A 16,169-nucleotide genomic window follows, 5' to 3' on the forward strand; every position below is an offset into this window, starting at 1 on the left:
GTTCAGAACGATGCAATAGTCAGTATCAACCCTTCTAGTTATTTCAGGCTATTTTTAGAGACACTGAATGTCCTAACATAATAACAACAATTAAAATGATTTCTAGTATATTTTTATCTTAAAATTTCAATGTCTTACTTATTATTTTCACGATAAATTTTTAGATGTGACTTAAATTTTGTATACTATAAACTTGTTATTTTGACAACTGCTTGATTTCTAAGCAAGATGAGTCTATATTTCTGGACGATTTCTATATCTATTGGTTATTTCAACCTTGTAAGAATTTTATGGAATGTGAATGAATGAATGAATGAATAGGTCTATAGAAGATAAGCCCATATGACTAATTGTACAGAGATTTTTATGTTGAAAATGGAGTAATGTATGGAACAGAACTTATTCATGGGGAAATTCACATATTTTTAATGTGGAAAGTGCTTGCATTTTATGCCAGCACCTTTTCAGTTTGAACTTAGGATAACTCAGTCACTACAGGGACTAGGCCATTATGTGTACTACTGAGGAACTGGGATTCAATTACTGGCAGAGGCAAGACATTTTCTTCTCTGAAGCATGCACACAAACTTTGAGGCCCAGCCAGCTTGTACTCATTGGGCACCAGGGGCATAAAGCAGCTGGATGTGAAGCTGATCACTCACTTCCATCTACTGCTGAGCTTAAGAATGTTTGGAGCTATAGCTCTACTCCATCATACAGCTTCAAGGCATGATGCATAATTAAGCACAGGGACCACTTTAGAGTTTTGTTGAACATAACATTTCAAGGTAAACAACAGAAAACAACTGTACAATATTATTAGGGTTTTGCAATTTTTTTTTTTTCTGCCATTTCAATCCCTGTAATTATTCAGATGACAGTGAGTGTACTGAAAAAAGCTAGCCTGTAGTCCATAATTGTAAAGCATTCCAATTATGTACAAAACAAAGAGGGAAGCACAATGGATATAAACTAAACAGAAACTCTATGTACATATATCAGATATTTGTATTGGTCAGGTTTTCCCACGACATTGGAATGTCTGTGTTGACTCACATTAACCACTTTGAACCATAATTTCCAGAATCATTTATGACATTGTGTATATCATCAGTAGCTTCAAAAAAATTGAACTAGATATCTCAATTGCATTTCTGTTGCTAGTATGAGGCTTCATACATTCTGCATATCTCATGTTAACACCAATTCCATTAGCTTTTTGATTCCTTAAACAACTTGATTGGAAGAATCTGGAACCTTCCTATGGAATCAAGATCCATTCTGATATTACCACAAAAAATTCCTAGCAATGAGGGAATTATTTATGTAAATTATAGGTCTAGAAAGGAGCTGCAATGTTTACTGTCCTACAATTATAAACAGAAAGCCGTTTCCTAACTATTATATTTGACAGTTGGTCCTGTAATTGTGTTTCAGTTTGGTGGTTGTGATGTACTTATAACTGAATGTTTTCCACTGCCTCATTATTTGATGCACAAATAAAGCATGACCCATGCAAGCAAGAATGGATGCGATGTCCAGCATGGGCTAAAATACAAACTTCGTTAATGTTAATGTACTGAATCTATTTCCTTTCTAGATAAGTAAGACACAAACAAACATGTCATTATTGTGGGGCAATGTCAGCTGCCCAGATTTTACAGTATCAAATGGTAAGATGATCCACAAGCATTGAACTGGAACCGTGAGGGGCGTGTCGTTTACAATTTCTGCTGGTCTCGCCTGCGCAGTTATTCTCGAGACAGAGTGCCGCGGAACTCATGATCATATTTTACTGTCTCAGATTCGAGACCTTGGAGACTCCTGGAGGCCCACGTCCCCGCATTTATATCCTGTAGGCAGAGGGTGGCCCAATTATACCTCCAGGAACAGTATTCCCTTTCCGTCTCCTTCTGCAACTCAGCGTTACGGCACACGTATTTGCGGTATTTGAGCCTGCCTCCACAATAAGACTGACGCCAGCAGAATCCTGTGCAATCGTTAGATATAATCTGATATGATCGTGTGCACCGTGTACTGAAGTCGGTCAAGTTTGCGCATGCATTAGATATGATCGGATATGATCCTGTGTACTGAAAACGGTCAAGTCGATCCCTGACAAAATTCATGTCCCGTCATCCTAATCATTGGTTACATACAGCAGAGATACTGTCTCGAACACACATTCGTCGTAACCTTTTGGAGCTATATCGGCCACTGGTCACACAAAGTTGCTTTCGGATATAATGAGGTCGCGTTCGATGCACGTTTCTCTGATCGTATTACGGATAACTACGTTCCTCTAATATTATTTGGGAGAGGGAACACCAAGGAAACTGGTAACCGCAATTTCCGAGAATTGTTATCAGCCTGAGTAGAACACATATTACTGAAAGGAGCAGCGCAAATTGAGGAAACGGCAACGCAACTCGCGGAGATACTGAGAAACTCAATATCCTGGCAAGAGAGTATACCAGTCTTCTCACAATTGCGTTGCCGCGTGGTATCCTAGTATCAACTATTCTGTAACGTGCTTCAATGATTAATTTGTTTGTTGAGGCGGCACGAAAGATTTACGAAGCTGCTAATTTTGTTTCTGTGCAGTTAATTGAGCAAGAGTCTGGTATATATGAGAAACGCCACCCAAACCACCCAGACAATACTAAGTGGGAAAGAATTTCTCATGAGAAAAAGAGTCTGGATCCAGGTTAAGTTCTTTCCAAACAACATAAGTGCCTCAGTGTAAACTGTCACAGAAGAACGGATACACCCAAAATTTTCTTTTCATTAGCACCATGTTGCATTAATGTATCATTTATTTCACATATATTTCCGTCTTATATACGACTTATTTATGGTCGCCCTTCTTCCACATTACAGGGTTCGGCTTTATACGGCCATCAGGTGTCTGCTATCTTCCTAAAATTGAGTCAGTGTATGATAAAGTTTCGAATCGCGTGTAAACGCGATATTTCTTGATTAAAATAAATAAACCTTAATTGAAACAAATTAATTACCATCCCAATATTTACCTTACGGTCCTCCTCTCTTCTCACGCCGTCTCAACCGACCTCAACTACCACCATGTTATGACAGGATCAACATTATTACCTTCCATTGCAGAAAGAAAATGCACGAAAATAAAAATTCAATCATTCATTACGCCGGACAAACACTTTTTTTTTCCTTGGCACTACAGCCCCAGTGGGCCTAGGCCTACCTCCATGAAATTCTCTGTTCACTTCGGTTTTTCTAGATCTCACACATTCGGAAGAACTCCTTGGGCGGATGATCAGCTCGTCGTAAGGCCTCTAACTGTACACAAACACAGAAAAACGCACACACAGAAACTAAACATCCATGCCCTGAGTGTGATTCGAACCCACGATCCCGGTTTCCAAGTGAGCGAAGACAGTACATGTCTTAGACTGCTCGGGTACCGTGACCGGTGTCGGACAAACATACCCACTTAATATGATGTGAGCAATTAATCAAACATAAGTTTCCTCAATGTGCGCTTGTTAATCTAGAAACCAATCGCCTGCTTGAAATGGTCGATTTTTCTCGGAAATCGCGGTTGCCAGTTTCCTTAGTGTGCGCCCAAAAGTTATCATTCCAGATGGCAGCACAATAGGCATCAAGCTCCGTTGTGAACCAATAACGTTGAATTCACGTCTTTGTGACTTTAATCCGTGGTTTACTACTGCGTCATCTGTGTCCGTTCCGTGGGTTTCATGGGATTCATAGGTACGTAGCAGTTTTCTCACAAGCTTCCGGAAACTGGAATAGAGCGCTTCAAGCGGGAGAGTTTGCAATTCTTCCTTCATCGAAGGAGGCGCCATTTTATCTACTCTTGCTTCATGGTTCAACATGAGTGATTATTCAGCGGTTGCTCCGCCTACGAATTTTAGTCAAAGTTCAGCTTTTGCAGCTGCCCTTCAACGTGCTAGACAGGTAATTAATTATGATAAATTTAAAATTTTAGGGAGACTTCTGGATTAATGGGAACGGTTTTAGTAGCGTGCTTTGTGGAGCCTTCGCGGCGTACATACGTCAGTTGGCGCCATGCTGTTATATATATATTTATAGTATACTTCTTTTGTATATTTAATGTTTATTGTAAACCACTCGTTGGGGAATGTACCCTTGTAACGGTCCAACATAGGAAAGCGGTTATACAAGCAGCGTATACGTATTTTGTACATGTGCTGACCGGCCTTGGCGCCGTATGCGTCATGGCCGTTTCGAGAAAGTCTTTGTGTAGGGCAGTAGTGGTCGACGTACCGTTGTTTTTGTGTACGTTGTAAAATGTTGCAGAACTAAATATGCCTCCAACCCAGAAATAACCTGCCAAAAGTGGCGTACCAATTTCCGCAGTGTGAAAAATTCATATAATTTTTATCGCGCACGTAATTTGTTTCAGGGTCCACAAAGAGCAAGTTGTACATAGTTACACGGTATTTGGTTTGTCAGAAATTTGACAGAATGTTATATACTTTGCATGTGAACGAATGAATCGTAGCTTTAAAATGTTCCAGAGTTTCTGTACGAATCGTGGGTATGTACCCATGGGAACAATGGGATACTTACCGTGTACTTGTAAGATACAGAGAAGATAGGAAAATTGCAAGAGTGAGCACCAGTTGTGTATGTTTGGAGTTACATTTTTATTGTATTGTGATATGAGGACTGAAAGCTTGAATAGTAGAACAAATAAAGGCAGCCATTGCTGGACAGTGGCTCAGCAGGCATGCTCCCACAACAATGTGTATACACCCAACAACTGAAGACCCATTGGAAGCGATGTTTTGTGTGCAATCTGGGTTGAGGGTGTATAGCAAGGACCCTGGGACGTTTAGTCAGCCCCTGTGTGGAGGTGGTTTTGAATACCTCCACTGTAGCCCTGTGACTCGTAGGAAGGAACGGAAAGGGAACCTAGTGTCTGGGCCTATAGTTGGGGCACCCTGTTTCTGGGTGATATGGGGATCTGGCCCTTGAGGTTGGAGTCCTAAGTCTGAGACAGTAAAATATGGTCATGAGTCCTGTGAGACTCAGACCCAAGAATGACTGTTGGGGAGGGCCAGCAGCAATTGTAGATGACAGACCCACCATCATGTCAGAGAGGGCACCCCACATCAACAAGTCTGCAGCTGTCTGACAGTAATAGAAATCTGGTTTTGGTCCCTGTATGGGTGCTTGATACCAAGACAGATTAGCTGACTAGTTTCTGATAGTAACATGACTTTGACTTAAGACTTGGATGTAAGGAAGGATTTTGAATAACATGGTATATGTGTGTGATACATGGACTTGACAAAGGCGAAACCTAGTCGTAAGAGAGAAACCAATCCTCTCGACAGAAAGGATGTTGCATAGGGATTATGACCACAGGGGTTCAGATGCAAAAAAAAAAAACTTTGCTTGGGAGCCCCAAGGGTCTTGACACCAAGACATACTGATTGGTGGCAAACAGTCGTAAAGTAACTGATGGAAGTTTAAGCAGTCATGAGTTGTAAGTTGGAAGCTGGAGATCAGAGTTTGTGGTTAGAGTCTTGAATTGCATTGCTAGATGCTGTTGCCAAACAGTGACTAGTGAGACATAGAAGACTTAATGTTTGCAGTAGTGAATTGTAATTATTTGTAGTTATGGGTTGTAAGTGTACAGTAAATGAAACCAAACACTGTGTCTAGTCACAAACAAATGATGGTATTAATTCCACTTAATGGCATAGTTTTGTATGTTTTTAATGTTAGATATTTTTTTCCCATGTGTGTACTTGCTCTGTTTTTGCATTCAGTTTAGGATAACGGTTATTTTCAGGAAATCACAAGAATTGATTGGTAGAACTGTAAAGTGTATCTTAGCATCCTGTTATAGTTGGTATTGGAATTTCAGTTGTTTGCCATCCACCATACAGCAGTGTCGAGTGTTACAATTCAGTCCTTTAAATTTGTCAGTGCACTACACATTTTGGTCTAGTCAGTCATCAGGTGCATTGAAATTCAGGGGATCAGCTGAGCCTTCTGCACTACTGCGATTGCTGTTTTCATATTTACAATACTTTTAAATGTCAGTGTCATTCCTTGTATGTCACATGTATTGTGTTTCTTTTTTCTTTCCTGATATACTTCTTGTCTATCAAGTGTGCAGTGTGATGTTATATAACGATTTTAAATTAAGTCTATGTGGTCCCTTCTCCTGTGTCACATGTATTGTTTTTGGTATGTCTGTTAAAAATGACAGTACATGTGGCATAGAGGAGGAACTACGTTGACATCATATAAAGCAGTGTAGATACAAAAACACTGATTAGCACGGAAGGCACAGCATTTCCCTTGAATTTCAGTACACCTGATGATGGCCTAGTAGGTCAAAACACCTAGTGCAGTGACAAATTATAAAGAGGATTAAATTTTAAATCTTGATGTTGTTGCATGGTGGATGGTAAACAGCTGAAAATAAATTGTAGAGATTTATATTTAGAAATGCAATTATACAGGGAGAGGGGCATGTGGAGGTGTAGTTGGTTGAGGCACTGTGCCACAAGCCCGAAGATCATGGGTTTGAGTTCCAATGAGGTGGATTTTTTTTTCAGTTTACCTAATCCTTCCAGCTGCAACATGGCCCTGGGGTTGACTCAGCCTCTAACAGAAATAAGTATGGGGAATCTTCCTGGGGGTAAAGGGTGGCTGGCATGTAAGGCTGACAACCCTACTGCCATCTGTGAGCCAGTTGTTTACAGAAATGTGGGAGCCTCTGTCTCACAACCCTGTGGACCTTCACAGCCTGTTAATGGGGATAGCTTTACCTTAATTATACAGTGAGATCAACTTAGATTGTGCCACAAATCACCAGTCATAAGGGATGCTCATTGCAATAACTGTATGCACTCAATGTAATTGATAAATCAGTAACCTGTATGCAGTACAGTCCCTCTTTAGCCTCACCCCAGTAAATCATTGCACAGCTGCTGCGAGGCAAGTGTATGCATTGTGTGCTGTTCTGCCATAATCATGAGTATTTGCTGTTGTATGATGTATTATTTTAGTCTTGTTGCTTGTATTGAAATGCCGCATGTGAGCTAGATGTTTAAGTGAGTGAACATGTGTAATGCCCATTTGAGAAGTAAGAAAATTTTGTCATAAATTTAAGGATCTTACAGTTATTATTGGTCATAAATCAGTTAAGCTGTTCATTATTAGATAAAAATTAAATCATAGTGCTGAGTGTTCACTAAAGACACACAGGATGAAATTGATGCTGGTTTCAAACATTTCTTGTCAAAAAGCCTCCAGATGTCTTGCACGGGAGATGGCATTGAAGATATGACATTTCAAGTTTTTCATTATTTCTGAAATTTCAGTGCTTGGAGGTGCCAGTAATGCTTGTCTAATGGGGAGCATTTTCAGCATCATAAGATTTGAGGCTTCCACAGCGGTGACTATGAAGAAAGCAGTCTTCTGGGATTTGGCACAGTGTATATGTGGTGTTAACCGACGTTTCGGAGGAACATATCGCCTCCATCTTCGGGGTAGAAGGAAAAATATAAGAAATCCGCAAGCGAAGAGACTGTGAGAACCGGTGAAAGCAGATTGGTGTTGGAAATATACACAGCTATGTGAGAGCAGAGAAGGAAGGGGAGAAGGGCAAGTATACAAGTGAAATCAGTAGTGTGGGAGGGGGGGAGGGAAGGAGCTGGGACAAGCAGNACACACTACTGATTTCATTTGTATACATGCCCTTCCCCCTTTTCTTCTCTGCTCTCACATAGCTGTGTATATTTCCAACACCAGTCTGCTTTTACCGGTTCACACGGTCTCTTCGCTTGTGGACTTCTTATATTTTTCCTTCCACCCTGAAGATGGAGGTGATACGTTCCTCCGAAACGTCGGTTAACACCACATATACAAGGTGCCAAATCCCAGAAGACTGCTTTCTTCATTTTCAGCATCTTTTGTGTTACGATGTTTTTTTTTTGTTATGGTTAGTCCAGTTACTAATGGAGCTGAGCCCTTCTTGAGGAGCCACCAGTTCTGCAGCTACTCCAGAGTTTTCCAGCATTTTATTTAACTCAGAGGTTCATTACTGTGTTCACAAGAGCCCTCCACTGGTCCCCATCCTCAGCCAGATCACCCCATACACCTATTATAGTGTTGTGTATTCTAATTTTCACGTTTTTGGACAGCAGACCAGAAAACAAAAGGTTCAGGACCAAATGGTAGCAAGCATTACCTGAGTTCAATCTCCTCTTAATTTCCTCCTGAATCAGGTTTTGATGTGTTATTGTCATTCCCAAATATCTGAGCTGTGTCACATTTTCTAAACATCTATTTCCTATCTTTATGTCATGATTTTGCCCAGCATTTTGGTGACGAGGAAGCAACATATACTTAATTTTTTCTGTGTTTACTTCTAGACCAACCTCCTTACTTGTGTCAGTTAAAATTTGTGTTTTTCTGTATGGTATCTATATTATCATCCAGGAGATTCACCAACAGCTGATGTGTCCTGTTTAATTTCAGTCCCACCTGGTTTCCCTGGACCTTCCTAATAAGGCAAAGTTGAAAAGGAGTGGCAATAAAGCATCTCCTTTTTTAGACCATTCTGGATAGGAAATTTATCAGACAAATGTTTACCTATACAGACTTAACTACACATTTAATCATCCTGTCCAGTTTCGTGGGTATCCCAAACTATCAGAATGTTGTACAATACTTCCCTCCTAACTGAAACATAAGCTTTCTTGAAGTCTATGAATAGCTGATGTACTGTCTCATTGTACTCCCATTTTTTCCTCCAATATCTGACGAATGCAAAAGATCTGATCTATAGTTGATCTGTTACATCGAACCCCACACTGACGATCCCCAATAATTTTTATCTATATATGGACTTAACCTTGAGAGAAGAATATTGGATAAAAAATTTTGTATGATGTTAATAAGAATTTTTTACCAGCAAATTGGACTTAAATTTGAGGAAGAAACTAGTGAAATGCTACATTTTGAGCATAGCTCTGTACGGGGCTGAAACATGGACACTTAGGGCAGTAGATCGGAAACATCTAGAAAGTTTTGAAATGTGGTGTTGGAGAAGGATGGAGAAGATCGGTTGGACCAATTATGTGAGAAATGAAGAAGTGTTATTTAGAGTCAGTGAACAGAGGAATATCCTACACGAAATAAGAAAACGGAAGGCTAATTGGATTGGTCATATCTTACACAGTAACTGCCTTCTAAAAGAAGTTATTGAAGGAAAGATAGAGGGGCGGATAGAAGTGACCAGAAGACGAAGAAGACGTAAGAAGATGCTGGATGACCTTGGGGACAGAAGAGGATACTGTCATTTGAAGAAGAAAGCTCTAGATCACATTAAGTGGAGGAATTGTTTTGGAAGAGACTGTGGACCTGTCATCTGACAGGTTACTGATGATGATGATGATGATGATATCAGTGATATCCTCTGATAATTATTGCAGTCAGTTTTATCACCCTTCTTGTGAATGAGTGCAATAATAGACTCCTTCCACTGATAGGCAATTTTTCCTTATGCCAAATAGAAGTAATTAGCTTATGGATATTAGAATGTAATATTTCACCTCCTGCTTGAATAAGTTATGATTAGTCCAATAGGCTTCTTTATCGTGCTGTGAGTCTAAACATGTGCATGTTGAGTTTATGCTAAGAATGTCTTTTTCCACTTGAGTGGCCAAATTATGAGGGAGGAAGTTACATGATCTCTTTGTGTAAGTAGATAGAAAAAGTAGTGCTTGGAAGGAAATTGTAGGATAAATGTAGTCATGATACTTTGCCGTGCCCATAGGAGAAGGTGCTGAACTATGATGCGTGGTAGATTTATAGAAGGTTTTGAAATTCTAATGTTCATCAGTTTTCCTAAGAGAAATTTCTCAGCTCTATGGGTTATATGGCACCAGATGGGAGGCCTGAGAATGATAGATTTGGAAGGATGTTGTATGTGTGCACCAGCAAGATAAGGGGTTAGGAGTTCAACAGTGTCACTGAAAACATGGGTGTGTATAAAAATCAGATTGCATCACAATATGAAACCTCACTACTATCTGTGAGCCAATCGTCTAGAACAGGGGTCTCCAAACTTTTCGAACCGCGGGCCACATTAGGTAATTCAGCACTTTGAACAGGCCGGATAAAATGAGAAAGTAATAACTCTAGGTATATGAATTTTATTGAAAGCACAGAATTTCATAAACTAAATAAAAAGTACGTGAGAATAAATTATTGTATACTAATGACAACAGACAGTAGCAGCAAATGCTCATATGTATTTTCATCACAAATTATAATAAAACAATTGATGTGAATGATGGAACTCTTTTTGCATTCTTGAAATCTGATTAAATTGAGGTTCAAATTTTGAAACGCTACTCACAAGTAGCGACTTTAAATGTTCATCGGATAAATTTGCCCTGTATTTCGACTTGATGTACTTCATCTTGGGAAAAAGTTTGTTCACACAGATATGTCATCCCAAAAATTGAGATAAATTTACAAGCAAATTTCTTTAAATTTGGAAATTGCTCAGAGTTCAGAAATTTATAAAATTCGATCAAATTTCCTTCCTTGTATTTGTCTTTAATATGATAATTTTCCTGAAGTTCAATAATTTCCATTTGAATTTGACTTGCGACATCCGCAGCATCACAGTCAAAAGGATTTTGAAACAATCTAATTTCATGAGCACTGGAATCCAAATCAGGAATTCGCTTCCGAAATTGTTCCTTCAAATCTGAGATGACTAAATTTGCAAACGAGGAAGGAAATTCTGCTTGACCCTTTTTATGCAACTCTGCACAGTATAGCATATGAACAAAGTTAAAATTTTTCACTTGGCTTTCCAGAAGTATCAACTTCGCTCTAAATGCCTTGATAAGTGCAAATAAATCACAGACTAAGTTACTTTCACCCTGCAACTTTAAATTCATATGGTTTACCATATCAGCAAAAAATGCTAATTTCCAAAGCCCCTCAGTATCTGATAAAAGTGGTTCGTGATTGTTTTTCTTGGTAAGAAATATGTCAATTTCATTCCTGAGCTGAAAGAAGTGAGAAAGAACCTTTCCACAGCTAAGCCATCGAACTGCAGTATAATATGTCAGGTCAATAAGCTCGCAATCACATTTACCAGTACTCACTGGAAAATTAGTTCAATTGGTGCATTTTTCCACAATTCTTTTGCAGGCCGCATGTGGCCCGCGGGCTGTAGTTTGTATACCCTAGGTCTAGAAAATGCGGGAGCCACAATGTCTCACAACCGTGTGGGCCTCCAAGGCCTGTTACAGGGATAGTTTTACTTTATTTTATCACTATACAAAATTCAGTATACACCTAAAAAATAGACTTATGTCACACTGCAATGTGATTCAGTACTTGGTAAAATGCCCAACAGAAACAGTGTATTAAGAAATGTTAATATAACAGTTTATATGTGGGCTAATAAAGTCTTAGAACATATAATGTGTTAACTGGAGCTCAAAGGCAAGCATTTAAATGAACTGGTAAACCCCTGTACCATGAAGAAATATGATGATGCCTATATCCCTGTGATTATCTTCTGTGATATGTAATGTGCCTTGAAGATTAAATGTATGGCACTCTTCATCACATGATATATTCAGAGTTATTTGAAGGTACTTTTCCCATATTCTCTCAAGGGACTGAATGAGCCCGCAAAGAAACCCCTGGATAAGTTCAGTATTCACTTGTAAAGAGCATTTTGTAGTATGAAACATGCAAAGATTTTCTACAGGAAAGTGTTTATGATGGATCGGCAGGTGTAATACAACCTGAAGGAGGGGTGGATTGGTCTAGAAATTTGCTGAAACTTGTAAAATAATTAAACTCTGTAATGGGTGGGAGTAAGTTCTTAGTGTTTTTGTATTACAAATTAAATTTTTTAATGCGTGAGAGAATTCACATACCTTGTCTTCTATGCAGTCAAGAATGTTTACAGAGTTAAACTCCAGTGTCAACAACCAGTTCTGTTATACTGCTTTAGCAGTTTCTCTCCCTTTCATTATGTGTATCACCGTATGAGGACATACAGCTGCTCACATACCAGCCTGACAATGTTATTGGTGAAATAGAAATACACCCAGCTGAGAAAACTACCCCTTCCAGGTTTGAGGTTATCATGTCTGTTACTCTTACGATTGTGGTCATCTGGGGTGTATTGCTATGTATGTAGTTCTTTAGATATGTACCAGTGTTGTGGAGGAACGTATCACCATTTTGAAGTAGAGGAGGAATGAGTAGAGCATACATGTTTGTATGAGGTATGTACCAATATGAGAGTATTTGTTGGTATTAAGAATTACCAACCTTGGGCAGAGCTCTTGCTTTTAACCTCAAACCAGTGCTTATAAATTGGATTAGTCCCAATATTAACATCTATGTGTGATATTAGGTTAGCTTAGTGTAACTTACGTGATTTTTTGTATGGAATATTTATGTAAGTTTTAAGCACAGTGTTTCAGTTGGAGATGAAACATAGTGTGTAGTTCATTGCATCAGGAAAAAGTGATTTATGGCCCATTATAGTCCTACATACTTGAGAAGTGTCATGGTGAACCTGCATCATTCGAGTCAGTTCTGTGCAGATTAGTTGAAAATGATCAAAGCTTTGCTTCTAATAGCATTGTTGAAATTAGAATTAAAAGGGCTGTGCTCCTAATACAGTTAAATAGTAAAACCCAGTTTACAGTGCAAATACCTGGAAAAGAACTGGACTAATAGCATGACACAGATATTTTAAATGAAGGGAGCAAGTGCTTAATTATATGAAAGATTCAGATATGTTGTGCCAGAGTTTCGCTGCTAGCAAGATAATAAACTACAGGGCATATTATAACTCTAGAGACGAGAACAAACACAAGGTGACCAGTGATGGGTTACAGTGCAATGAGTCATGATGCTACCTCACATGTTCGAGCTCTGCTCCACTCCTATATTAGTTGCCTAAAATAATGGAGGTTACTTTCCAAATACCCCTCTTATGTTGTATATGATTATGGAATGCAGTCATTAGCAAATTAACTTGAAAAGATTCAGTTTACCATTTATTGCACATTGTACTGGTTACTGAAATTAGATGTTCCTCAGTGTTTTTTGCCCCTGAGATACATGTCTGTTCATCACCGACATTTTCATTGTTTCTATTTTGGAAATTCTTTGTTTTGATGCAGATTGCAGCTAAAATCAACCCTACTGGAACAAGCGAGAGTGTTGGTCAGAAACGCCCTTTGGAAGACGGGTCAGGTATGGACTGGGCAGGTAAACTTATATACGGGCCAAGTCTCCAGCCAGCTGACATTGTATTGGCCATTTGTGTAAAATTGATTAATGGAAATTTCCTAGATGTTAGTGATGCATTGAAATTGTTATGGAATTTGTGCTGTATGCATAGTTTGTGTGGGATTTAAATCAAGTTTTTGGTTGCATTTATGGTGAAATGTGTCATGTGAACAATTTTGGATTCTCATTGTGCATAGTATCTGTTATGAATTAAAGACTTGCAGTTTGGCTCCTGACACTACTAACTCCAGAAAGAATGCAGAAACAGTACTGTGGGCAGGGGTGGGATGCCTTCCAATTTGCTTTGTAGCTATTCCTCAACTGGTAAGGTGGCATTTCCTACCCTCACCTCATTCTTCACTCTCCATATTGTCAGATACCAGGTCCGAATTGTGCATTAGAAGTTCTGTGTAGAGATCTAGATTATACAAGTTTAAACTTCACATGCTTAATCGTAAAATTAAATGTTACTTGATGAAGCGTTGCATAATTGGCCATATTTAAAGAGGTTTGAAGTGTTTCATCTTGTACTTTGTATAGTTTATCTAAGAAAATTCGCCTGTAGCTCAGTCAGGTTTTGCATTGAGACAGATTGCTAGTGAAGAAATGTTAATTTGTCTAACACATTTTATTTATTTCCATAATGGTACAATGTCAGCTGCATACATTGTCTTTGAAAACTGCTCTCGAGTATTGTCCATAGATATAAATATTGTTTGATTATCCCATAGTGTCCTTTTAATTTGATCTGTTTCATAATGCTTGGAGACTTGGCTTGTGTTGTCTTACCTGTTTTTTTATTTTGTCTGATTATCCCATAGTTTCATTTTAATTTAATTTATTTTGTAATGATTTGAGACTTGGCTTGTGTTGTGTTACCTGTTTTTATTTTATCTCTTCAGTCTTTTATGACTTGTTTTGTGAAATGCATTTCTGTATAATGTGATAGGTGGGATACTTAGTATAGTGAATAGGCTATGGGCTGGATGTCTGAGGTTCACTTCTTAGCAAGGCCTCGTGACTCTGGGACCCATCCAGCCTCCTATTCAGTAGTGCCCAGAGGCTCTGTACTTGAGGTAAAGATTCAGGAGCATGACATTAACCGTTCAAATCCCTGTAATTCTTAAATTAAGAATATTCTGGGTGTGGTGCTTAATTGGGTACAGGGACGCTTTATCTTTGTAATATTAGGGTATGATCAAACTAAATACAGTGACACCATTAACTTTTAATGTACAGACTTTAAATATCCAGCAATCCCCTGCTGCTGGAATTTAAATGACCCTAAGTCTTTAACGTTGCAGACTTTCAGAAAAACTACATATTTTCTGTTCTATGCAACATAGAAGTACAAACTAAAAGCAGCCTGAAAGACAATAACATTTTCTGCATATACACAAAAGAGCCATTTTTAAAAATGAAAATTAACTGTGATTATTTTGCCATGAAGTGCAAAATATAATATTTATTATATATGTTATGAAATTTCAAAGGACTTACCTGTAGTTTTTTCTTCAATCTTGATACATAGTGAGTTTGTAAATATAATCACACTATATACAATAATATTGTGTTCAGACTGTACATGAGTTTGAACTGCGTCACTTCACAGGTTAAGATGCATGCATGTATGTATGTAAGGAGTGGGCCATAAAAACTGGCCCCCGCACTGTGACCTTCCATGCTCTATTGTGCTTCACCTTGGATTAGTCCTTTCGCACCACTGTTGAACTGTAGTTAGTTAGTTATTGGAGAGGGTGGGTTTCCCCATGCACTTAGACCTGTATTGGTCCATTGTGCTTCCCTCTATGATTTCTACCAGTCTCTATATCCTACCGGTACTGGTGCTTGCCATCAGTCCCGCCCAGCCAGTGAGACCGGCTCTACTAGCTGAGAGGTATCTATAATGCTTCCCCCATCTACCAGAGGTATTAGAGACTGCTGTTGGGTGGGAAACGTCCATAATTTGGCTCAGTGACCTACTTTGGAGACGAGGTTCTTTTATGTGCCGTAAAGCTAAGACACGGGACCTACGGCTTAAAGTCCCTCCCGGAGGACTTGTTCCCTGAATTTTTCCGCCCCTAAAAATTCGACGACCTCCGCCGGGTATTTGAACCCGCGTACCACGAGTCATGAGGTGGGAACGTTACCTCTAGACTATGGAGGCCGCTCTGTTGAACTGTATATAAGGCTGTTTCAATTTAAGAAACCTCACACTCTGACGTGCTTGTGCCACATCTCGAAGCAGTCCACGAGAGACAGCCCAACATCACACTTTTTACAATAGAAAAGGGTGCTCCTGCTTTTCTTATTTAGTGAACACACTACGTCTTTGTTTCCCGTTGGTTGGCCAATGTTGTGAATGTTTCACCTCCATTCGACTCACTTGGGCCCCACATGAACTTGGCCTTCCCCTGAGAAATGCCACTGACCGTGTGTTTTAAGAATCAAATCCCACAGTAGGATTTTCGAAATTTTTTATGTGTCATTTTTCCACCACATGACTTCTGTAATAGATAGGCATTGAGAATAGTCATATCTAGAAGATGGAAAAATAATTTCTTTGTCCATTTCCATGTGTTCCGAACAGTTCCATAACTGTTTACCATCCTGTCAGATTTATTCACAAGGCCCTCTGCCTCATTACCTGATGATGATGATGATATATGTTCAAGAAGATCATTGAACTCATTGAGTTCTCCTAGCTCTTCATCAGATTCCTCACTCATAAATATTTCCTCTAGTACTTCTGCATCAAGAAGTTTTGAATATCGGGCATGATTTTGAGGTACCATCTTGGGGGAGGGGTGTTTCCAGCTAAATCAAATAAATTATGTTGA

General features: G+C 39.0%; 1 protein-coding gene across 4 annotated transcripts in view; it reads left to right on the top strand.

Moving 5' to 3' along the window:
* Positions 1-3,761: 3,761 nt before the first annotated feature.
* Positions 3,762-16,169, top strand: part of LOC111868701 (far upstream element-binding protein 1) — a gene marked incomplete in the record, with an annotated part of 82,212 nt that continues 69,804 nt past the window's right edge. For 2 of the 4 annotated variants that reach the window (XM_023859594.2, XM_023859595.2), the window contains 2 exon segments: positions 3,763-3,954; positions 13,221-13,308. In XM_023859594.2, the coding sequence (XP_023715362.2) occupies positions 3,871-3,954; positions 13,221-13,308 (172 nt within the window). 4 annotated transcript variants of the gene reach the window in all.

This window comes from Cryptotermes secundus, unplaced genomic scaffold (assembly GCF_002891405.2).
Source record: "Cryptotermes secundus unplaced genomic scaffold, Csec_1.0 scaffold1359, whole genome shotgun sequence".
In the NCBI taxonomy this organism is placed as follows: domain Eukaryota; kingdom Metazoa; phylum Arthropoda; class Insecta; order Blattodea; family Kalotermitidae; genus Cryptotermes; species Cryptotermes secundus.